Source organism: Cricetulus griseus, chromosome 4, assembly GCF_003668045.3.
Source record: "Cricetulus griseus strain 17A/GY chromosome 4, alternate assembly CriGri-PICRH-1.0, whole genome shotgun sequence".
NCBI lineage: Eukaryota > Metazoa > Chordata > Mammalia > Rodentia > Cricetidae > Cricetulus > Cricetulus griseus.
Genome location: NC_048597.1, coordinates 70,686,624 through 70,710,959, shown reverse-complemented (window position 1 = coordinate 70,710,959; position 24,336 = coordinate 70,686,624). Strand labels below are relative to the sequence as shown.

At 49.7% G+C, this 24,336-nt stretch overlaps 1 protein-coding gene and 1 non-coding gene across 2 annotated transcripts in view; one reads left to right on the top strand and one right to left on the bottom strand.

The window, feature by feature from the left end:
- Positions 1 to 24,103, top strand: part of Gnb1l (G protein subunit beta 1 like) — a 68,087-nt gene extending 43,984 nt beyond the window's left edge. Inside the window, exons 4-7 of the mRNA XM_027413115.2 lie at positions 2,489 to 2,651; positions 6,705 to 6,803; positions 10,681 to 10,896; positions 23,580 to 24,103. Coding sequence (XP_027268916.1) covers positions 2,489 to 2,651; positions 6,705 to 6,803; positions 10,681 to 10,896; positions 23,580 to 23,831 — 730 coding nt within the window. The 3' untranslated portion in view covers positions 23,832 to 24,103. The remainder of the gene's footprint in view (positions 1 to 2,488; positions 2,652 to 6,704; positions 6,804 to 10,680; positions 10,897 to 23,579) is intronic.
- Trnaa-agc lies at positions 19,394 to 19,465 on the bottom strand. Its single transcript has one exon. It is a non-coding gene; the product is annotated as a tRNA-Ala (tRNA).
- Positions 24,104 to 24,336: the final 233 nt, after the last annotated feature.

Below are 24,336 nucleotides of genomic sequence, written 5' to 3'. Positions count from 1 at the left end.
TGTGGGCTCTGGGATCAGTTCCCTGTCCTCATTTCCTGTGACCTCAGGACTTTTCAAGTACACTGTAGAATGCCCCAGGTTCAGGACAAGACTGAGGCCCTGGGTTTAGGGAGGAAGCCCAGTGTGGTGACTGCCAACCTTGTGATGGAGGCGCCTGAGTCCCTGTGTCTCCTTGGCAGGTACAACTGGCCTTAGTCACACAGGTGGGTGATGTCTTCTGGGTCCACTATCAGCAGCCAAGAAGTTGAATTTCTATAATCTGAAAATCTGAAAGCTTGTTTCTTGTTTTTTGAGACAGGGTCTCACTCTGTAGTTCTGGCTAACCTGGAATGCCTTATGTTGTAGACCAGGCTGGACCTGAATTCACAGACATGCACCACTCCCTTCGTAAAAATCTGAAAGTTTTAGAGTGTTGTGTCAGCTCTCATAAAGTTTCAGATTTCAGAGTTTTTCGTATTTCCTGTCTTCAAAATAGGGAGGTTTAACTGGTGAAGTTTACACAAACATTTCAAACGCTTGTTATAGAAAAGAAGTCCTCATGTTGGGTCTGATGGCCCTTAACAAAACAAATGGAATAAAAGACTACATTGGCAGTGAGCTTTGTAAAAAATGGGGACATGGGACTTTTATCCCAGTACTTGAGAGTCAGAGGCCCAAGGATCTCTGTGAGCTTTAGGATAGCCAGGAACTATATAGAGAGACCCTGTCTACACACACACTCAAACACACACACACACACACACACACACACACACACACACACACACACACACACACACACACACACGGATAAAAAAGAAGCCCATAGTATTTCTTAGGTTCCTGAAAAGCAGGTCATAGAGGGGCAGGGTGGGGCGGGGTGGTCCAAGAGCATCCAGGCCGGTTAAAGCCAGCACAGGCCCTAGAAAATTCTGGGGACAGTTTGAGCCTGTGCCAATATTTGGTTTCCCCACTACTGCTAGCTTCCTGCAGTGGCCTCTGCCTGAAGTAGTCCTGTTTTGTGTATTCTCATGGGACTGTTTCCCTAATACCGCCTCACTCCTGTTGGTAGAATACTCCTTTAATCAGAACTGAGGAACCTGTGAGGAAGAGCTGTCCCTGCCTTCCCTTTTCTTAAAGGGCTCATTGCCTGTAGCATCTTTTGTCTCATTTGTTTTAACGCTTCCTTACTTCCCACACTGTGAGATACTTGAACCCCATCTTGGTTTTCCCTTACTTCAGCTCTAGAATCAACATCTCTCCAGAAACCTGGATGTTGTGATTAGAAAAGTAATGGGTTTGAGTCCTGGGCTGTCCATGGGTGGCACAGGGGGACAGAGACTTGGATCTGCATTGCCTATGCTGTCACATTCATCCGTCTTCAGCCATGTGTCCTATCATGTGTGTCTGGCCACACACGTGCTCGCACTGACCTGTAGGTTCTGACGGGACCCACAGCTCTCTGGGAAGGACCCACATCCACTCCTGGCTCCAGTATTTGCTCTGTCAGAGAGGGCAGAAGCAGGGCCTGTAAGGATCCAGGCCTGCTCAAGGCCACTGTTTTTACAGTTATGTGAATCTTTAAGCCTCCAGGCTTCAGTCAGCACTTCTCCATGTGCCTCAGGTCAGCTTCCATCTGTGTTCCTGAACGAGGGCGCAGTCACCCACATAGTCACATGCGGTCCTTCACAGGCTCCTGGCTCTTGCTCAACCAGCAGGGGCTGTTTTCACTGTGCACAATGACAGTCACACTGTCTGTGGGTCTGTGGGTTTGGCACAGCACTGCCATGTATCCATTTCCCCAAGGCCACATGAAGCAGCCTGTCACCCCACAAAGCCTAGAGCTACCCACTGTGGTCAGTTCTCTCTTGGTTCTCCGTCCCTGTGCCCATTCCTTTTCTAGAATGTCACAGGACTATGGTTACATGCTGCAGAACCTTCAGATCTGGCTTCTTTCACTTAGCAAACTGTGGCTCAGCTTCCTTCCAGCTGCTGCATGTGTCAGCAGTCGGCGCCGTCCCTTGCTGAGTGGCACTCTGTGGCACAGCATACTTTGCCATTCTTTTGTTGCAGAGCAGCTGGATTGTTTCCTCGTGGTGATGCCTAGAGCTGCTGTCAGCATGCTTGCATGGCATTCTGAGTGAATGAAGAGACCCGAGTGAGACTTCCGAGTCCTTAAAGACACTTTTCAGAGAAGAAAGGAGTGCAGGGTATATACTTCAGTGGCGTTGGAGTGGCAGGAGGCTGATCACAGGTGCATGCCTCAGTGTCCACATTCTTAATCTACTGAACATCCTGGCTTCAGTGCTGTATATGCCAACTCAGCTGTGAACACTGAGGGAGAAGCCCTCTTGACCTGAGGCCTCTAGCCTGGATGGTGCAAAGCTTACCTGGACACCTTCTGGAAACATGGCCACCTTCAGCATTGAAGGGCAATGGATCAGATGCTGGTCCAAGTGGGTACATAATGCTTACAGTGTCTCACAGAACCCTCCCCTTGCTTTATCAGCCAGGGCCGGGACCTGCGGCTGTGCCTGTGGGACTTGGCAGAGGGCAGGAACACCATCATGGACACAGTTCAGCTGGACAGTGTGGGCTTCTGCAAGAGCTCTGTCCTGGCCAGGGGACAGCTATGTTGGATGCTTGCTGTACCTGGGAAGGGCAGCGATGAGGTAAGGACCAGCTCTCTGGTGCTCCCTTCCATGCACTAGTGACATTGGGTTTGCCTTAAGCAGGCACACTTGTCCTCCCTCAGTAAAGAGGGCCCAGTGCTGCCACAGGACTCTGTCAGCTGCAGTTCTGCAACTTGCCTGCTTCACTGCAGCTCCAGCAGCCCTTGGCTGATGCGCAGCCTGGTCCTCTGTGAGCTCGTATCCATCCAGGGCAATGGTGAGAATCAGGAAGGGCTCAGGCAGACCTTGGTACTCAGCATCATGCTGTTCTTGGGAGAAGGGCCACTCAGGGCTGTGTACACACACACACACACACACACAAGCATACCTGTCTGTTCACATATTCATGTATATACACGTATGTATACAGAGAGGAATCTCCAGAAATTGGGGCCTTGGTGCACTGCTAGCCTGTTGAAAGAGGTAAAAGAGACACCAATATAGTGACACAGTGAAGAGAAGGGACACAACAGGTGACTTCACAAACAGGTGAAAACATAGGTTCTGGAGGCTGAATGAGGGCAGGAGTGGCCACAAGCTTGGGGAAGGGGGTACAGAGCCAGAACGAGAGCAAGTCTGGAGGTAAGAAGAGGTCCAGAGGAACTACTGGGCACCCAAGCCTTCTGTGAAACAAACAGTTCCACAAACTCTGGCAAAAAGAAAAGGAAACGGATAAAAGATCTGAAAACTGCAGCTCAGCAGCTATGAGGCCAAAGCAACTGGCAGTACAGGAGATGGATCCATGCAGCAACACCAGGACCCTCTGCTTTCTGTCAGAGTAAACTAACCCTGTCTCAGGGCTTCTTCCTATAGAATCGCCATCACCTTGTATGCAGCATTATGGGTACAAGGCATGGCCAGTGATAAGCAGCCAAAAGGCCAGGGCTGTGCTTCAACCCAAAGGGCAGAGAAGCTGCACTCCATTACTTGTACATTCTGGGAAGGGTGGTACATTAGGAGGCAAAAGTCACAGATACAAAATCTGCACTGCCCACTGGCCATGACACGGACTGTCCCTACCTGAGCGCCCAGGAAGACCCCATTGTGGCAGCAAGGAGAGGCTAGATAGTAGAGGGGCCTCAGATAGGAGCTATTGGTGAACCTGGGACTGTCTAGAGCCCAATCTGAGATATGTATTGAGAGTGTAGAAAGCACAGCATCCATCCTATATCAGGAGAACAGGATCCCAGGGTCAGACCCAGGGCAGCTACCTTGTCTAGCCTGCTTCTCCAGGCCTCTGGGAGCCGAAAGAGCAGTGCCTAGCCTCCCTGAGCATGGAGCCTCCTACAGACACTGGATCTTTCCATCTGGCATCCATGCCAGCTTTTGTTTCCAGAAGGAAAAATGCTAGGTTTGGGCAAGTGTGGCCACCCAGACGGCCGTGAGGGGTGGGAGCATGCTCCCGGGCATTGTTTGGGCCTAAGCCAGCTATGCTTTTCCAGGGCCCAGTTTAGGCAGATTCCAGGCAGACTGGAAAACAACCATTTGCCCAGGGTGTGCTTGCAGATTATGAAAATACAAAGTCTGACTGTTGAGATGGCTTAGCGGGTAAAGGTGCTTGTTGCCTAGCCTGACAACCTGAGTTCAATTTCCAGACCCTGTATGGTGAGAGAACTGTGTCACAGAAATTGACACACACACACACACACACACACACACACACACACACACACACACACACACACACACACACACACACATGCACACACAGACGAGTAAATAAATGTAATAAAAATTGTTTTGAAAATACAATGCCACCTGCAGTGCGGGTTAGAGCCAGGAAGCTGTGATCTCCACAGAGGAAGATGGAACTGATGAACGGTGTGAGAGTAGCTTGAGCTCTCTTAACCCTCAGAGTGGCGTCTTGTGGGTCTGTGGCTTGGGGTGACCTGGTGCTGCTTGGCCCGCTGTACAGGAGGAAGCAACTCCCCCACCCCTCACATTAATAAAACTTTTAACAGCTTTTTGGCAAACTGGCCAGAAAAGTGTATGTAGCTCCTAATTGGTGATTTAAATGCAATCATGAACAAATAAATGCCTGTTACTATCTCATTATTTATGAACTAGATCTGCTTGGAGACAAAATGACTTTTCTTGGGCAGGAGCCAAGCCTAACCCAGTGCACGGGCCTGATCTGCCAGCACCAGCAGGAGCTGCCTACTCGGTGCTTCTGGCTGTGGAGGACTATGGGCCTGAGAAGACAGGACTGTGGATAGGAGCCCCCTCCCCTTTTCTACCTTCTGGCCCGGAGCAACTCTAACGCATGTTTGCTGGCCCTCTGCCACACTCTACTCCCCTGTAGCAGTCCTGCCTCCTCTATCTTACCCTCTGTCCTGGCTTCCTCCATACACACTCCCTTCCCATGTCTTGGGCTCCCCTTCCCTTGGTGGATTCTGCTTCCTCTACCCTTGTTGGTGGGTCTGCTGTGCAGTCTTGACTAGTCACCAGCCCTTGGAACCCTCTGGTCACTTGGTACTGCCTCACGGTAATCTTCAGGAACTTTCCTGCTCACCTGTCCCTGGAGCTGTGACAGCCACCCTGATGCCTTGCTCTCCACCATCACTATGGCCTGGGACTCTCCCTACCACCTCCCACAGACAGCCAAGAGTTCTTCAGATGCCAGTATGTTTCCTAAAGGCCCGAGCAAGTTTCCTTATAGCCCACTGCAGGGGCAGGGGCTATAAGACTCGCCGGCCGCAGGTGAGAGAGGGAGCTGTGAGCCATTCCTAGTACTTAACTTGGCCATTAGACATCCGGTTACTATGGAAATTCTGGTGAGATTACCCTGCCTGAGAGGACCCTGGCCCCCATTTATCAGAAGTGGGTACACAGCAGGACTCTTAACTGAAGGACTAGGCTGTGTGCTTGGCACTCTGCACTGCCTAGAAGCTGTCCTGGAGCCAACCCCGTAGGACTCAGATGGCTGATATAGAATCATCTCTGTGGCTGTGACAGATAAGGTTCTATGTGGCATAGGTTGGTAGAGACAACACAGCTGTTACTTGCCCAGGCATATCCTGGGTATATGCTGTCCAGTTAATACCTCCATCCCTTCAAAGCTCTGATGCCTTGTGTGCAGACCAGGCTACTCTAAGCAGGTTTGTATTCATGCTCTTGCTAGTTGCCACGGAGAATTGCTCTTGCTGGTATCTAGAGAAGCTCTGGGATTCCAGAATCCACTCAGCTCACATGATACCAGAAGGTACACATAGGCACAACAGTATAGTAGAACCCCAGGCAGATAAAAGGCATAGGAAACATCTGGTTTGTGCTGGGCTGCAGCATGTCATGTGGGGCCCTTCTGTTCTGATGAGCTCACAAGAGAGGTCACATCCCCCCAAATGAATGTACCAGGTTATCACCTTAGATACAGGATGTCTGGGAAACCAGTCCAGTCTGATCCTTGTGGATGGTGCTGGTCAACATTAAGCAGTCTACTTGGATTTGCATATCCACATGGGAAGCTGGGCTATTTGGGTCACAAGGCCCAGCCCAGGCCCAGGACGGCCTGGCATCTAGGTAGTCTGGGCTGGTAACTCAGGTGCTTGGGTACTAGGAAACCAGGACTAAGTGGAGCTGGCCTTAGCTCTGCAACATATTGATTCCCTAGGTGGGTACTGGATGGGTCTCAGGCCTTCTACACAAGATTTTGCATCATTTTGTGTGCCTGAGATTGTTCAAAGAGAGCCCTTGGAAATCCTGAGGCAAGAGAGACAAGTGGAGGAAGGAGGATGGCCAGAGTAGGCAGGACCAAGTAAGCTGGGCCTGCTTTGCCCAGATGACAAACTGGGACAAGGCGTGCCATAGCTGCTTGATGATGAAGGGCTGGTCATTCAGGAATGATGTGAGCATTTGTTTTGCAAGGACCCCAGGAGCATCTAAGCCCTTTAGCCTGTGCAAACTAATTAGGAAGCTCTGCTCTCAGGTCCCTACAGGGAGAGGAGCAGACAGAAACTCGCAGCAGCCTTGGCTAATCGCCTTAAACGTCTCTTGTTTGCATAGCATAGACTCGGCTTGGCATCAACCCAAATCAGCTTGTTTTCTCACTGTCAGGTTCAGATTCTGGAGATGCCATCCAAGACGTCAGTGTGTACCCTGAAGCCGGAGGCAGATGCCAAGCCAGGCATGCCCATGTGCCTGGGGCTGTGGCAGGTAAGGCAGCGTGCGCCAGCCACACCCAACAGTCCTGAGTCATGCCCCACTCAGGGTTGGATTTGTCATCAAATCTATGGGCACTCTCCTTTAGAGGACACGTACCTGCTGTCCTCTGTGGCCCAGCATTGACTGGACAGAAGCTGCTCCTAGGCTGCTGCTAGTGTTTGGAACCCCAACAGAAACGCTGTAGGGCAACAGGTCCCCACCCTTCACAGATGCCAAATGTGGCTGCAAGGAAGGGACAGTTAGGTCAGCTGTGGGACTTGCTCCCAGAAGAACACATGCCCTTTTCCTCAGCACCTTGGTCCTTGGCTCTTCTGAGACTTAGGGAAAAGCTGACTACTGTCCGCAAGCCTGCAGGGACCCCCCTGTTCCGGGCATTCACTTTTGCCACTTCCCAACCTTATAAAGGCCTCAGGAACATTAGCACGATCATTTCCCCAGCCATTCCGGGGAAGTCTAACCTGTAGCCATTTCCTTTGTTTTTGATGGCAGATCAGGAGCCATCTTCTGGGCCTGCTGCAAAAACTAGGACCCAGGTAGTCATCCCAGCCTGGAGTCTGGAGTCCCCACAAACATAAACAGGCCCAGAGCTTCCCAAGGTGAAGCCTTCGCCTGGCCACATCCAGGTCAGCATCTTCCCCTCCTGGGTCACTTCCATTTACTGTATCATCAAAAAGAATCCTAGAAGCCTCAGAGTTGCCATTTCCTTTTTTTAATTTTTTATTTTTATCTTACACATATGAGTATTTTGGCTACATGAATGTGTATGCATCACTTGCATGTCTGGTGCCTACAGTAGTCAAGAGACAGCTTCTGATTCCCCGGGATTGGAGTTACAGACTGTTGTGAGCTGCCATGTGGGTACTGGGAATCAAACCTGGGTCCTCTGCAAGAGCAACCAGTACTTTTAACCGCCATGCAATCTATCCAGCCCCTTGCAGTTTCTTAACTGAGAGGGTTGAGTTATATTTGAAGTCTTTGCTAAGATGCTCTAGTGTTCAGCCTTTGCTGTGCAGCTTTCTAGAGAAACGCCTTCAGGGAGTCAAGGCTCCCGAGAGCCTAACCGTCAGCTCCTGGGCCCACAAGTCTGCAGCCTGACTCAGAAGCAGAGCCTCATTCTTGGCCTCAGTGTGTCCAGATGGGGCTTCTCAAAGTTTCTGGGCACTTCACTGGGAAAATAAATGTACCCTCATCCTGCCTCCCAACCTTACGCTGAAGTATCCAAGGAGGTGACCACAGTACTTATAATCCCTGGCACAGGCATCTGCGGCTGCACCCCTCCTACTCTGCACCCTGGAAAACATGGGTCATTGCCCAATCGTGTAAAAATTCCATAAGAAAAAAAATGTGTAGAAAGGGATGTACAAACTTGTTAAGGTGATTAATATAGTTGACAGAAGGACAAATCATGGTTTTGTTGGTGATACAGATCCAACATGAAGCCCATAGCTGCAAAATGCCTCTGGTTATAGGAATGTTCTTTGTTTTCTCCTAAATCCAGAAATCCTAGGAGTGTGGCAATGTATCCCAACCTGATGTATTTTCTGAAACACTCAGGTCCATCTTTAGTTCACACTTTAAAGTAGCTGTCCTGCATTGCTACAGTAATAATTGTCAGGCTGTAAGTCAGGCATGACCTAACATCATCAGTACCCACCTCTCAGAGAAGGCTCCTTGTCTCTGAGTCTTGGAGCCTCTCCAGCTCAGTTGTAGTACACACCGCTGGGGTTCCTGTAGACCCTGGCCTGCTACCATCTCTCAGGCTGTACTTCAAAGGACAGGAGAAGCTACAGAGCCAATCTTTGTCTCTAGGTCCCAGCTGGGATGAGGGGAACTGCTAAGGAAGGCGAGGCAGCATCAGGGCTGTGAGCACCAGAGGCTGCTGGCTATCAGAACACTGTCCCCGGAAGGCTACAGGAGCCAGGGCAGATCCAGTAGAGTGATGTGGTGAGGTGCTGTGCTATGGCGGTAACTGGCAGGGGATGAAAAACCAGGTGCACCTCCTAGGCCAGTCTGACTCCTGTCACGGCCACCCTGTGGCACTGTGGCAGAGGGGTCTTATCTAGTAGCCCTGAACAATCTATGTTGCTCAGAACTCAGCCAGGCTTCATGCATGCCAGCCAGGGCTGTTACCAATGATGAAGGGAGCTCTGGTCTGCCCTGACTGAAAAAAAAAAAAAAAAAAAAAAAAAAAAAAAAAAAAAAAAAAAAAAAACAAGGGACAGCCCAGGGAAGAGAACCAGTACAGCCAGAACTATAGAGATGGTATGGATGTCACCACAGACCACTGCTAGGGCTCTGTCTTTGTAGCCTTGAGACACTGAGACACTTCTCTCCAGAGAGCTTCTGGAGTAGCATCTGCCAGGTGGCCATGCTGTGAGTGGTGATTAAGAGTGGTAAGAGTTGGCATGCTTTTCTGGTTGGGGTGCAGACAGTACTGAGATTCTTCCACGTGGAGCTGCTCCTGCCCTGATCCAGCTCATAACCACTTGCCTAAGCAGTGTGTCTGGAGGCTCTGCCGCCCATAGGGCAAACTGTGTGGGCCTACACAAATCATTTGCAAGCAGACGACCTGAGAAACACCAGCAGGGAACTCATCCCTGTGACAAAACCCAGGAACAGTGCAGCAACACAGGCAGGGCCTCTGCAGAGCCAGGAAGAACCATTGTGCCAGGTACGGGACACACTTAGAGACCTGGGACAACCCTGCCTCTTAGGGTTGTGGTCAAAGGACACAATCTGGGCTCTGGCCTTAGGGGAGAGCAGCTAAAGATGATGATAAAAGTAAATTGCCCTGAAAAACACAGGAAGCTTCATGTCCCCTCCCTGGAGCCTCACTCCTTCCGATTTTGTATGTGTGAACTTGAATCACCAGCAGGACACAATCAGTTTACAAGCCATTTCTGGGGACATATAGAGGTCCCCTTGGTGGCAGCTCTGGCTTGGCAAGTTCACTGTACTTGCGGAAAGTCTGGTAATTGTGTGCTTCTTGTTATTGCCATCCCTTCAGATACTGGTCTGCAGTGGGCCTTGCCCCACCCCACCCCCCACTAGGCTCATACTATACCACACGTCCAGCCATAGCCTGGGCTGACCCAGAGAGCCTTGGCCCTTGTGCTGTCTGTTAGATACATGCCATAGGCCTCCAGCTAGCCTGAGCCTCCTTGCGCAGCCCTGTGCAGTTTCTCTTGGGCTGCTGTGCAGTGCAGGGACTGATGGCATGTCCCTGAGGGTGACTTGGAATCCTGCAGCACTCTTCTTTTGTAGTTGTTTCAGAGGCTAAATAAACGAGTGTCAGCCCAGGGCGCAGAGCCCTCTGACCCTCGCCCTCATCCATCACGATAGTGAGAGCCTCTCACACCAAACTTCCAAGGGTGGGGGCTTCTCCAGCTACGTTAACAAAGCTCAGAAACTCCTTCTCACTGAGCTTGTAATTTTCCTGCCTGGTGGTTCTAGAGGATGACTGGTCTCAACAAGGAGTGACTTCTACTCTTACACCTAGAGGAGCTGAGGAAGAAGTCTGAGTCTGTCCCTAACTGCCCCAGGGTGCTGGTGGATGCCAGTGGGTATCATGCCATCCTTGCTTTGGACAGGATCCAGTGTAGGGGGGAATGTATGACTGTGTGAGGCCTGGGGGTCACCTAGACTGCTCTACACTCCACCTCCAGCTCCTCAGGTACTTAGCAGTGGCCCTGCCAGCCCCATGAGAGGCATGTGGGAGGCTTCTAGGATACATGGAAAGCAAAAGAACTGTTCTCTGACTGGGCCAACCCCCTTATAGGCATGGCTTGAGAGAGAGCTGTTCCCACAGCCCTAAAGCTCATTGAAGACAAGATCCTATGGGAGCCAACCACTGTGTCGTTCCCCACAGACTAACTCCAGTCCCCGCCCTCTCCTTCTGGCTGGCTATGAGGATGGATCGGTAACCCTGTGGGACATCCTGGAGCGGAAGGTGTGCAGCCGGATTGCCTGCCATGAAGAACCTGTCATGGGCCTTGACTTCGACTCTCAGAAGGCCAAGGGCGTCTCAGGCTCTGCCGGGAAGGTACTGGCTGTCTGGAGTCTGGACGGCCAGCAGTCCCTGCAGGTCAGTGCACAGGCCCAGGACTCATTTATCCTGCTCTGCACTAACAGTCTGATAGGCCGAAACAATATTTAGGCATGAAGAGGAGCGGCTGCAGTTCCCTAGCTAATTAATCACTCAGAGGCAGTAGAGGAGCAAGGGCCAGTAGGCGTGGGCTCGCTGTTCACATGGTTTGGGTTTCTCCTGGACCTCGGGTTAACAGCCATCAAGTCTTGTCCATCTAAGAAAAAGGCACGTAGTGTCCAGGCAGACCAAACTCCTTTGTGAAAACTCAGAGCAGTTTGGTCAGTAAGGAACTGATTAATGAAAGAAAAAGAAAACTTATGGCAAGTCCTGCAAAGCCATGGCCTGATGGGATCTGTAAACTGGTCCTAGGGAGACTGTTGCTCATGGGTCACAGGAAAGTCTACCAGGCAGTAAGGCCTTGGCTGGGCAAGGCTTGATAGAGACAGCCCCACAATGTCTTTGTGAGCCATTCCACTTGGTATGGTCCCAGGATTGCCTCTGTCCCCCAGAGTACAGCATAATGGGCCTAGCTAGCTTGTTCCCCATTTAGGATGGAGGGATTGTGGCAGGGGTTACGCTATGTATCCAGGACTTGGTTTTGAATAGGCCTGGAAGACTACAAGCTACCAAGACCTCAGAGGTGGTCTGGGTACCCTGACTCAAGGTGGGAAAGGAGCCTGCCCAGCCATCTCAGAAGACAGACCTGACCTTAACCCAACAGTGGAAACAGCCCTGGTGGGAGAGCTGCATGGTCTGTGGAGTATCATGTGCCCATAGCCTAGCTCCCAGCCTCATTGACTTGCCTAGAGCACCAAGGATAGAGCTGGGAGGGGGGGGGAGTCCAGGTTCCCTCACCCAATAGGAGGCTTCAGAGGTCATTACTGCAGCCTTCCCAGAGTGGGAAGGAGACTTGCTCAGCAGTCTCACTGCCGAGTTTGGGCCTTGCAGCTTGTTTGAGCGCATCAGGTTCCAGTCTGAGTGAGTTACCATGAGGCATGCGAGTGGGGAAGGTCAGGGCTAGGTTGATACTGGGAGGCACCCAGGGTCCTGAGGTCATCACTACACCCAGGGTACAAATCAGGCCCTTACCATGAGGCCATTCTGGGAAAGGAACTGATTGTGGACAGTAGATAGGGGGCCAAGGGAAGTCCTAGGTCAGAAGGAGACTGATGTGGAGAGGAACTGTAAGAGGTGACCAAGGATGACATGCCATGGCTTGAGCACATTGACTGTGGCCACATAGGGGCAGATCCAAGAGTGCCCCACTGGGAAGCAGAGTTAGCATAGATAGCTTGGCCTCCCCACTGCAGTGCCCAGTAGGAAAGGGAAGATGGGCAGTGAGCCCCACCAGTAAGGCAGGCACATCCATAGCGCTGAGCATTGACCATCCCTGGGGTCCAGCTATGCTGGGCACATAGTGGATTGAGAGTAAAACTGTCCTGTGTATCCATCCAGCTATCCTTCCCCCAGTGTCTGACAGACCCACAGGTTTCCCGTTGTAAAGGAAAGGGTTTCCAGCCTGCGGAGGAGTCCCCGCCTCACAAGGTGCTGAACCGAGCAGATAGGCTTGGAGGTCTCCTTCACACAACCTCCTGCCCCGGAGACCTGGTAAAGGGTAGCAGTACTACCCTGTGGGGTCTAGCATCCATTCCCTTGTGGCTTGACCTGTCATCCTGAAGGCAGCAGACTGACACTGAGGCAGCTTCTGCAAGAATCGTATGGCTCCTACTCAGGCCTCTTGTGCTCTGCACCCGGGAAGAGGCCCTTCCAGCCCAAAGCTTCTTGGAATCTTCCTGCATGTTTGGGAAACAGCTGCTGGAACTTGAGACTTAATTTATGGGCATGCTCCAGTCCAGAGATGAACTTTTACTCCACTAATGAGTCGAAAAGTTAAAGCAGAAGGGAGCTGGGAGCTGCAGCCTGAAGTAGTTGGGGTGAGGTGGGCAGAGCCTGGCCCAGCCGCTTACATCAAAGGAGGTAGGGAGCCTCACCCCCTGCTGAGCTTGCCTTCCTGCTGGGGAGGGTGGGATGACTCAGGAGTCTGGTGGAGGCCCAGTGCTGGTTCACACAGAGCCAAGTCCAGTGCTGGTCCTAGCTGCTGGGGAGATCCTGGTTCTGTACAGCCCAGGCCTCAGTGAAGAAAGTGTCTGGTAATCTGCCAAGGCAAGCCAATTTGAGGTCATTCTTAACCCCTGAGAGCCAGTGAGATGGCCTCCAGTCCACAGCATCCTTTCTGGTGCCATGGCACCAGGACATGGCCGCCTGCTCTGGCCCAAGCCCCACATTGGTTCAGACGTGCTTTCCTCACATCCTCCTGCTAAAGTCTCTGAGGAGCCCAAATCAATCTCCCAGCCACTGGGACACAGATCCCTGGCTGAGGCGCCCGCAGCCTAGCATGGGTAATCAGAACCAGATGGTGCTGCGGCGAGCATTCCTGGCACCTGAGGTCATGAGTTGTAAGAGCCACTGGTGGCCAGAGATCCTTCTGGAGGGTCCTGAGCCCAGGCCGGGACTTAGTCAGGGAGGGGCTGACCAATGGGATGCCTACAGAGGACAACCTACTGGGAGAGCGCCTGGGGAAACCTCAGGGACATTAGCTCACGCCTGCCTCCCTGAGGTGGCTCTGCTGCTAGCCATAAGGTTTGGGCCTCAGATACAGGTGGTACCCAGGTTCTGCTCCTTCCTCCACATGGAGTAGGGCCCACAGCCTTGAAGCAAGGACTGATTTACAGCCAGTAGTATTTTAGGTCGTTAAGTAGTAACAAGGCTCCCCTACCTAAGAGAGCCTGGGCCGGAGCAGCCCAGTGTGCTCACCAGAGAGTCCCAGCCTGTGTCCATCTGCAGTTCTGGTTGTGCCACAGTCATGGCCTCAGCAGAGACGCTGAGGGCAGCTAGACAAAAAACTGCAGGGTCATCTTCCGTGTGCACCAAGAGTGCCTGTGCATACTGAACAGAACATGGGGTCTGCAGTGGGGTTGTGGGTACAGTGCACACTGCTATCTGTATACAGGGCCTTGCGACACTTCCGCTCTCATACTCTGGAGCATGGCCTCTAGGGTGGGTGCTGGTCTTTCTCGAGCTGTCTCTACCTCTATGCCATGCCTGTTTCCAGGTGTGGATGAGGTAGAAGTGGACTTTGGCCAACAAGTCAGCAGTTTGGCCCTTCTCACATGAACTAGTGGGAGGCAGGAAAAAAAAAAAAACATGAGGGTTGCCCTGTCTCTGCAATCCTCTTTGCCCCTGAGAACCATAGTCAGGGCTCTCTTGGACCTTCACGCCAGGGCACATAGTACTTTGCAGCCAGGCATAGGGTTAAAATACTGTCTCATCTCTCCGGGAATCAGCAGTGTTAAGTTCCTGGGACAAGGAGATAGAATGGAAGTGTCCCTGAAATGGGGCCCTGGTGGGTTCCAGTGGGGCTCCTCTGTGCCTAACAGTTCCCATTCCACCTTGACCAAGCCAACATTCCCAGGGAGACAAGGATAAAACAGTATCAGTCCAGTCTGCTGAATAGGTTCCCAGTCCCCAGTTCCCCCAGAACCATAGATAGATAGGACTCCAGTCTCAGGAAGAGCAACTGGATCTGTCTGCAGGCATGGGCAGGCCCCACGCACATGCTCAGGTGCACCATGCCACAACATCTGCCCCACATCCTGCCCCAGTGCCGACTTGGAGTGCAGACTGTGTGTGGAACCCACAATGTAGAGGTGGAGTTGAAGGTTACACATCAGCAGACAGATGGCTTGCACACAGGGGACCCACCTGAGCTCTTGGACAGCTGCTCGCTGCAGCCCTTTTTACAGCTTGTGCCCACACACCAGGGGGGAACATTTAGAATAAGGCTGGGGCTCTGCCAGGTGAAAACATAGAAGGTGGACAGAATATCCAGTCCACAAGAGACTGCAGAGGGGCAAGAAGTTGCCGGAGCCTGGGGCAGGGTGTCAGCAGGTTCTTAAAGGGCAGGGGAGAGCATGGCAACGAGAAAGCTGGAGGACTGAGTTGCTGGTGGCACTGGTTAGGACCCAGTGGGTAGTGACAGGTTCTCCCTGGGTGAAGTTTTTCCATATCTGTGGCGATGAACTGGACTGTGAATGGGTGCTAGGTTTTGACAGATGTGTCCATTGCCTCTTCTGACTGACATGGGCTTTCTTATTCTTTTATTTCTGTATGTGTGTTCATGTATGTACAGATATGTGTATGTGCGTGTGTGTGTGTATGCTTGTGCAGGTAGAGTTGACCTCTGGTATCTTCACTGGTCACTCTCCACTCTATTTTTTTTTAAGATTTGTTTTATTTTAAAATATGTGTATGTGCACGTGAGCAGAGGCCGGAAGTGGATATTAGATCCCTTGGAGCTGGAGTTACAGGCAGTTGTGAACTGCCTGACATGGGTGCAAGAGCAGTGTGTGTGTGTGTGTGTGTGTGTGTGTGTGTGTGTGTGTGTGTGTGTGTGTCTGGCTGGCTGGCTGGCTGGCTGGCTGGCTGGCTGGCTGAGAAAGAGTCTCTTGCTGAACCTGGAGCTCATCAATTCACCTAGCCTGGCTGCTAGCAAGCCCCAGGTACCCTCCTGCAGCCACCTCCCAAGTGCTGGGTTACAGGCAAGCACCATTGCTCTAGGTTGTCTGTGTGGATGCTGGCAGTCCAAACTCAGGGTCCAGTACTTGCTTAGCCAACACTTTTACCAATGGAGCCATCTTTGTGGCCCTGGGTTTTCTTCTTGACTTTGTTAATTTAGAAAATGCAATTGTTTTCACTTTAGGTATCAAAGTAAGAAAATAAAGCCTGCTGTGGCAGTGTTTAGCTGTAGTAACAGCTCTTGAGAAGGCTGAGGGAGTTCAAGACCATTCTGGCCCACGTCACAGAATAGCACCAAGATAACCCACCCGATGCAGCAAGAGTTTGCATCTGCATTTGACTGGCAGCCAAGCTTTCCACTACACAGTTCTGCTGGTGGCATTAAGGGGCTAGAAGCTGCAGAAGCCCCTGCTCTCCTGCTCAGAGGCCTAGTGTAGGCATGAATTAACCTCTTCATTGCTGGTGTGCTTCAGAGCTGGGGGTGCAGAGTGCAAGACCTTGGCCTCTTGTTGCCCAGCACGCAGTTGGCCTGAGTTGCTTCAGTCTCGACTCTGCATGCTGGACTGTGGGGTGGGGGGAGGCATGATTTTCTAGACTTTTCACTTTAAGTGTGGAAATCTCTGTATTTGTCTAATGAACATTTTGTGGGTGTTCGTGACTGGTATGTGAATGTCAGGCACATTCTTCATTCCTGTTCTTGTCTCTTCTTGTGGTCCTTGGGCATACTCAGTCCTTCTAACTAACTCATGTTGGACATGGCACCTGTCAGTCCCAGTTGCTCTGCCCTTGTCCCTATGAGGTACTCCTGTAGCTGGTTCCCACACTACCAGGTGTCATCACCCCTCACTTCTAGGTAGACACTGTATTTATTTGTTCTCTGGCCTTGAGATGAGCTGATTTGGAGTGGTTTTTTTTTTTTTTTTTTTTTTTGGTTCCAAATGTTTGATTCCTCAGCCCCCCCCCCCCCAACCTCAGTTATCTTCTAGTTTTCAAATTCTAACTTAATTACATTGTGGTCAGAGAACAAGGTCTGAATGACTTCAGTCCTTTGAAATGCAGAGAGCTGGTTCAGTTTGCATCAGTGGTCCACATGTGCTCGAGAAGAAATGTCTGTCTCTCTGGATACACAGCTGCACACATAGATGCCTGCCCAGGAACACACGTGGCCAAGGCCCTGAGCTACAAGAGACCTTCACGGTGGCCCTCTCCCTCCCTGTTCCATAGTCCCATCCTTTCTTGCTTTATGTGTTTGAAAGTTAGCTTAGGAATAGCCAATAAAATAATTCTCTTCCTGGTTTTCTTCAGTCACCTTCTGGAAAAGAAGTCTATCCACTGACTGTTGGTGCCATTTACACTGAGTTTCCTATGTGGGATTTAGGTTTTCTTAGCCCTTCCTGGCCCTTCAAGATGTAGCTGTGTCTTATGGAGCTAGCTCTTGCCATACTGATGCTTTCTTTTCCTTTTTCATTCTTTTAAAATTTTCTTTTGTTTAAAATTTTTGTTAAAAATTTTATGTGTGTTTTATGTTAACCATGTTGTGCAGTACTAGCAGAGACCAGAAGAGGGCGATGGGCTCCCTGAAAATGTAGTTACAGATGGCTGTGAGCTAACATGGGGGCTAGGAATCCAACACGGGTCCTCTGGAAGAACAGTCTTAATGGCTGAGCCATCTCTCCAGCCCCCTTATTTTAATTTTTGAGACAGATTCATGCAGCCCGAAGTTCCTTTAATCTTGCTATGTAGCCAAGAATGACTTTGAACTTCTGATCCTGCCTCCATCTCCTATATACTGAGATGGCCTGTGTACCACACCAGCCCAGAGGGTCGCATTTTATACCATAAATAGTCCTGAGGTTTTGTTGTTGTTTGAGACACAGGATTTCTCTATATGGTCCTGGCTGTCTTGGAACTTGCTATAGGCTAGACTCAAATTCATAGAGACCCACCTGCCTCTGCCTCCTGAGTAAAGAAAGGCATGCCCCACCACCATGCCTGGCATGCTGGGGAGTTCTTGAATGTCAGCCCTCCTCCCACAAATCAAGGCCATGTTTCAATTGCTTGGTGGGATCTCAGGGGGCCCAGTACAGTGAGTAGGCTCTGATGCACCTGTGTTCTGGAGGGGCCTCTGTGGGGCCCACCTGCACTGGTTGTTGGCAGATCAACCCCCAGCCTAGATATCTCCAAAAATGGATACCAGACAGGTTTCTTAGACATTGTGTCTTTGTTTTTTGTTTTGTTTTGTTTTTCAAGGTAGGGTTTCTCTGTATAGCTCTGGCTATCCTGGAAGTTACTCTGTAGACCAGGCTGGCCTCCAACTCAGAGATGTACCTGCCTCTGCCTCCTGGCTGGGATTAAAGGTGTGCACTGCCACCACCTGGCATGTCTTTGTTTTACATCAACTTCAAAGTCCAGCCTGGTACCTCATGCCTACAATCTCAGTGCTGGAAGTAGAGGCAAGACCATCAGGAGCTCAAAGCCAGCCCTTGTGAGTTTTAGATTCACTAGGCCCAACCCAAATCTATTTTTCATGTGATTTTATTCTTTGATCCATGAATTCTTTAGAAGAAATTAGCTAATTTCCAAATACTGATTGATTCTGTAGTTATCTTTAATCTAGTTAATCCTGTTGTCTGTCTCTGTTTGTGACTGCATGACCTGATCTGGTCCTGCATGTGGCATTGTCTATGAAAGCAGACCTCACACACCTAGATGTATAGTACAGATGTTGGGCAGTTTTATGTCAGCTGGACATAAGTCATGTGAGCCAGTCTACAGTTCAAGTCCTTACTGATTTGGGCTGCAGTGTAGTTTTCTGCCAGTTCCCAAGGAAGGGTCTTAGAACCCTGGCCTGTTGTACCCAGTTCACCTTTATTTCTGCCAGTTTTGCTTTATGATCTTTGCAGTGCCGTGAGTTCTGTAAGCATTTCAGATGCTTGCTTCCTCCTTGTAAATAGCCCATTCTTCCTTAAGTTATATGTAGGGGTGTGTGTGTGTGTGTGTGTGTGTGTGTGTGCATGTGTATAATAGTGGGTATATTCTAAGACATGTGCTGTGAGGTGTTCTCACTACTGTTGCCTGCCAGAACATTCCTGGGCTTCTGCATACATCACCTTCTTATATTAATTTCGCTTTAAACAGTTTTTTTTTAAAACTTCAAACTACAGTACTTTTTAAAGATTTACTTTTTAGTTTTTGTTTCTGTGTTATGTATGAATGTATTCCATGTATACAAGTGCCTGTGTAGCCATGTAGAAGAAGGCATGGATCCCTGGAGCTGGAGTTACAGGTGGCTGTGAGCTCCCACATAGGTGCTAAGGAGCAGCCAGTACACTCTTCCCACTGAGATCCCCTGCCACACCACAAGCACACACACGCATGCACACACACATGCACACACACAAGCACACACACACACACACACAGTGTTCAGTATTTATCAGCATCTGCCAGCTCTGACACTTTCCTTGTGGGCTCAAGTCCTATCCAGAGTCCAACCCCTGTATCGGGAAGAACACTTTATCTACTTATTTTGTGTGTTTGTGTGCTCTGCATGTGCACAGTGAACATGCAGAAGTCAGAGGGTAGCTTGCACGAGTGGGTTTTCCCCTACCCTGTGGGTCCCAAGGATCAGTTAGGTTGTCAGGCTTCATAGCAAGCACCTTTGCCTTCTGAGCCAGCTCACTGATCCAGTTCACTTTTTTTTTTTTTTTTTTTTTTTTTTTTTTTTTTTTTTTTTTTTTTTTTTTTTTGGTTTTTCGAGACAGGGTTTCTCTGTGTAGCTTTGGAGCCTATCCTGGCACTCACTCTGGAGACCAGGCTAGGTTCGAACTCACAGAGATCTGCCTGCCTCTGCCTCCCGAGTGCTGGGATTAAAGGCGTGTGCCACCAACCCCCGGCAAAGACGAGGTACCCTGAGAACTGGAGGTGCCGGGGATTGAACCCGGGGCCTCGTGCATGCTAAGCACACGCTCTACCACTGAGCTACACCACCTCGCCCGGTTCACTTCTTTATAAAACAATTTCTAGTCTGCTATTACCCCTGTTCTGTCCATTTTATTCTAACTGATAAGTTTTACTATTTACTAGTAATTCCTATCTACTTAATTCACATAAATATTTTTATAATTATCTTAATGTATTTTTCTTTAATTCTTGTGTATGTGTAGTGTTCATGTATTTGTGTATGCATGTTCACGTGTAAGGATATGTGTGTTCACATATGAGCATGTGTATGGAACCCTAAAGCTGACATTGAGTGTCTTCCTTGATAATTCTCTACTGTGTTTATCAAGGCAGGGTCTATTGCTGAAGCATGAGTTCCCCAGTTCCAACTAGTCTAGATAGCTAGCTGGCCTAAGATCCTCTGTCTCTGCCTCCCAAGTATCAGGATTACAGGTGGGCCGCACCACCTCCTTCCTGGGTTTCTCCGTGGGTCCTGAATGTTCATTCTCAGGTTTTCAGGCTTGGTGCGATCTGCATGGCCCTTTTCCTTTCATAGATGTCCTTATTTGGTATGTTTGGTACCTGTATCATTTGGGGATCAGTTTCTACTAACTGGATTTTCCCTTGATTGTGGAACACATACCCTGCCTTTCTGTGTGTCTAGTAACTACTGTTAATGTGCTGGACATTGTAAATGGCACGTGATGAAGACACTGAATTCTGTTATTTTGTGCTGATGCACATTGGCCTCTTCTCTAGCAATGGGTTTAGCGGCTGGCTGTTCACATTGGACTTGTGTGGGCACAGCTTCATGCTGTGTTGGGGCAGGTTTGTGGAAAAGCCACCTCAGCCACCTTCATTGTGGTGGCACTGCAACCCCAGCCCCGCTCAGGCCTTGCCAGACCTGGCTTCTCACTTTGTTAGATATGTAGAGAAGGCCGAACTCATTCCTGATGAGGGCCTGGTGCCCAGCCTGCCTTTAGCTCTCCCTGTTGACTTCTTGCCCTGCAGCAGCCTCTCTCTGCTAAGCTTGTCATCTGCTGTGAACATACAGAGCCTAGTGGACAAACAAGGTCTCCCTACAGGCCCTACACCCATCTACCTCCATTCCACCACCTTTATCCTCACAGGTCTCAGCCTTCTAGCTGTCCCAGATTTCATCTGTCTCCTCAACTAAATGTGACTGTTATAGTCTTGCTAGATATTGTCCCCAGGCAGAGAATGCCAGGGCCCCACCTTGCCTGCTATCTAGGGCCTGTCAACAATTACCTTGTGTGTTTTGTTCACCTTCACGGTTGTTTCCAGCGAGATGACTAGTTAGGCTTGGACACTGTTGTAACCACTTTATGAAAGATGTGCCTGTTTGCTGAACACAGTCACAACTTGAGTGTGAGCTGTACCTTTGATCAGTTTTACCTTACATACCGCTTTGGGTTTGGAACCCAAATGATCCCCAGCTTCTCTCATTTGTATTCTGGCCTATCTGCTGTTTGACCCTTTGACGTCCCTACGTACCTCAGATTTGGATTCAACTTCGGATGGAATTTAATCATTTAAACCAGAGAATACTTACATTTTTATTGCTTTGGTATTTTGGTATTATCATATACAGATCCCAGAAAACTAAGGCCTCAGCTCTCAGGTGGGAGAGGGGAAGAAAATGCACTGAGTTGCAGTCACCTATGGTCGGGTCAGATCATCTCAAATGTGAGGTCAAACAATGAGCAAGCTCTCAGCAGCACCCCATCTTGCTCATCACCCGCCCATGCTTCTGTTAGTTACATAACTGGTTCTCCAAGCCATAATCCCCATGTCTTGTGCCTAATCCTGTAGGTAAGTAGACTCAGTGCTGTCTGCCAGACCGTTCACTGTAGTTCTCTAGCCATCTCCTTCGAGGCTGGAGTTAATCTTCTTGTTCTTCCAGGAGGACTTACGGAGCAATATTCTTTCAGCTCTTACATGTTCAAAAATGTTTGTCTACTGTTTTCGCAGTTGAGTGACAGTTTGGCTGGATATAAAACTCTTGGACCATACTCCTCTTCTGCCTGTATGAGCATTGCCCTGCTCTCTGCTGGCACACATGTAGCACTGGAACTTTCTGGTGACAGTTTCTACTGTACCCTCATCTGACATGTGATTTATTTATTTATTTATTTATTTATTTATTTATTATTTTTGCCTGACTATTGGGAAGTCTGTCTTCACTCTTAGCCCTAATAATTTTAGAGCATATCTTACTATTGAATACTCTTACAGCCTTTCTTTGGACTTAGACCCTAAAATTTCTATTTCAATAGATTGAAGTTACTGTCTGTTGCCCTGCCCTCCCCTCCCCTGCCATGTTTTCTCTGGCCCATTGTAACTGTTTTGTTCTCACTTGGTTTATTTCTTAATCTTCCTGCACGCCGAACCCCATCCTACCTCATTCAAGGTCTCCATTGGTGCTCATTCCCTTAATCCTGAGCCCTGCCAAGTCCCACGGTGATTGGTTTAGGAATAACCTACTTCATCAGGTTGTATTTTGTTAATTTGTAGCTAAATTGCTCTGTGACCATTTCTACTGATTTCCATGGATACTACCATTCATTTTTCCTACTTCTTTTATTCCTTGTGTCTCCTTCCTTCCCCTCTCTCCCTCCCTCCCTCCTTCCCTCTCTTCCTTCCTTCCTCTCTTACCCCCCCCTTCTTCCTTCTTTAAAGCAAAATCTCAATATATAGCCCTTGCTGTCCTGGAATGCTTTATGTAGACCAGCCTGGCTTCAAACTCACAGAGACCACCTGTCCCTCTTCCTCCAGAGCGCTAGGGTAAAGGCATGGGCCACTATGCCCAGCCTCCTTGTCGTTTTGTGGAGATGAGTCATTGTCTGCAAAAGGTGATGTGGTCCTTCCAGAAGGCACTGAAGACAAAAGACTCACAGAAAGCTTGTGGCTCAGAGGCAGGCCAGTCACAGGAACAGAGCTGTCAAGTGCCTTCAGTGTATAGGATGGGCCTGTGTAACCAAGAGGGCTGCCTTCATTACTATAACAAAGAACCCGGGGCAGACTAACTTAATAAAGGAATTTTTATTTAGCTTAAAGTTCTAGGAGTTTAAAGTTTGTGTGGCCACATTGGTCTTGCATTTGGCAAGGGCAAAGGGGTGAATGGCACTGCAGAGAATATATAGAGGACAAAACCACATTGCCAGGGAAATGGGGGTTCCATAGCTAGTGAAGAGCACATCTGGATTCCTTCTCCCCCCTCCAGTGCTGTTTCCCTTGTCCTGTACCTTACTCCATTTTCTATTACAACAAAATGCCTAAGACTGCTAAGCCTAGGTAGTGTCTCAAGAATAGAAGCTTAGGGCCAGAGAGCAGGCTCAGTGGTTAAGAACACTAGCTGTTCTTGCAGAGGACCCAGGTTCGATTCTCAGTACCCACATGACAGCTCACAGTTGTCTTGTACCCCCAGTCTCAGGGGATTCGACACCCTCTTCTGGCCTCTGTGGGCCCTGCACACATAGCACACAGATATATGTACAGGCAAATCACTCAAATACATACAAGTTTGTTTGGCTAGTAGTGCTGAAGTCCAGGAGGCTCAAAAGCCTACATCTGCTGAGTGCCAGTCACAACATGGGGACTATCCCTAGACAAGACAGAACAGGCTGCCACTCAGGTCTCCTCCTCTGAGAAAGCCACTAATAGGCCTCATCATTTCACATAGCTCCAGTTCCTTGCCAAATACCCCACCTTAGGTAGCATTAATAGGTGAATTTGTTTCTGACCGTGAATTCTTGAGAGGCACATTCAAGGCTGTCCACTCTGCCAACCCCTTCACTAGGCAGTCTAGGAACCCCTTCCATGTTTCCAGGTCTCATTTGTTTCTTGGTGTTATTGTTGATGGAATTTGCATCTCCCACATGCCACAAATTTCAATGGAGGCTCCTCCAGGAAAACAGTGACTATTCTATCTCCTCCACACTGAGAACCCAAGACTTGGCCTCCCAGGTTCCTCAAGGGTTAGAGTTGTATGGGCTTAGGGAAGCCCCTGCTATGACCTTGGGGTTGGGGAAGAGGCCAGATGGACAAGAACCTGTGGCAGAGGCCAGGGAAGAGATATTTGTGGCCAAGGACTGCAGCAGACCCAAGAGCAACCTAATTCTTCTTTCTCTGCCTGCTTATAGGTGTACAAGACTCATGAACTCACCAATCCTGGGATTGCAGAAGTCACCATCCGGCCAGACCACAAAATCTTAGCCACAGCAGGCTGGGACCATCGCATCCGGGTGTTTCACTGGAGGACAATGAAGCCACTGGCTGTCCTGGCCTTCCACAGTGCTTCTGTATACTGTGTGGCCTTCGCCACTGATGGCTTGCTTGCTGCAGGGTCTAAAGATCAGCGTATCAGCATCTGGTCACTCTACCCCTGCTCATGACTTAGCTGTCAGATACTGCTGTCTTAATCCAGTCTTGACCCAGTCCTGTGGAAGGTCCTCAAGGGCCTCTGAGGACACCAAATTATGGCCAAAGGTCTGTGGAATCCACTTTCTTCATAAGGTTCTCTGTTCCTTTTGTGACCTGTCATTCAGATGACAGCACCTGATGATAGACACCTGGCACCTGTAGCTTGGTAAGAGGCATAGCTTAGACCTGGTAGTATAGCCAGCCTGGACATATTTGACAATAAATTTCCCATTACCAACCCGAAGGCTCAAGGTGGGACCTTTCCATGGAGATGTCCCTGTCTTCTCCCCTTAGGATGGGAGCAGTCAGATCCCCAAGCAGGCAGTCTGGGTGCAGGTACTCAGGGCTTGGCCTTGGGAGCCTGTCAGTCGCACAGTGGCTGTCTGCCACTTCCCCCTGGCTCTTGCCCCAGAAATGTTGAGGAACTCCCGACATGCAAGGCTGAGGAACGGATGAAACAAGGCTTCCTATAGAGGG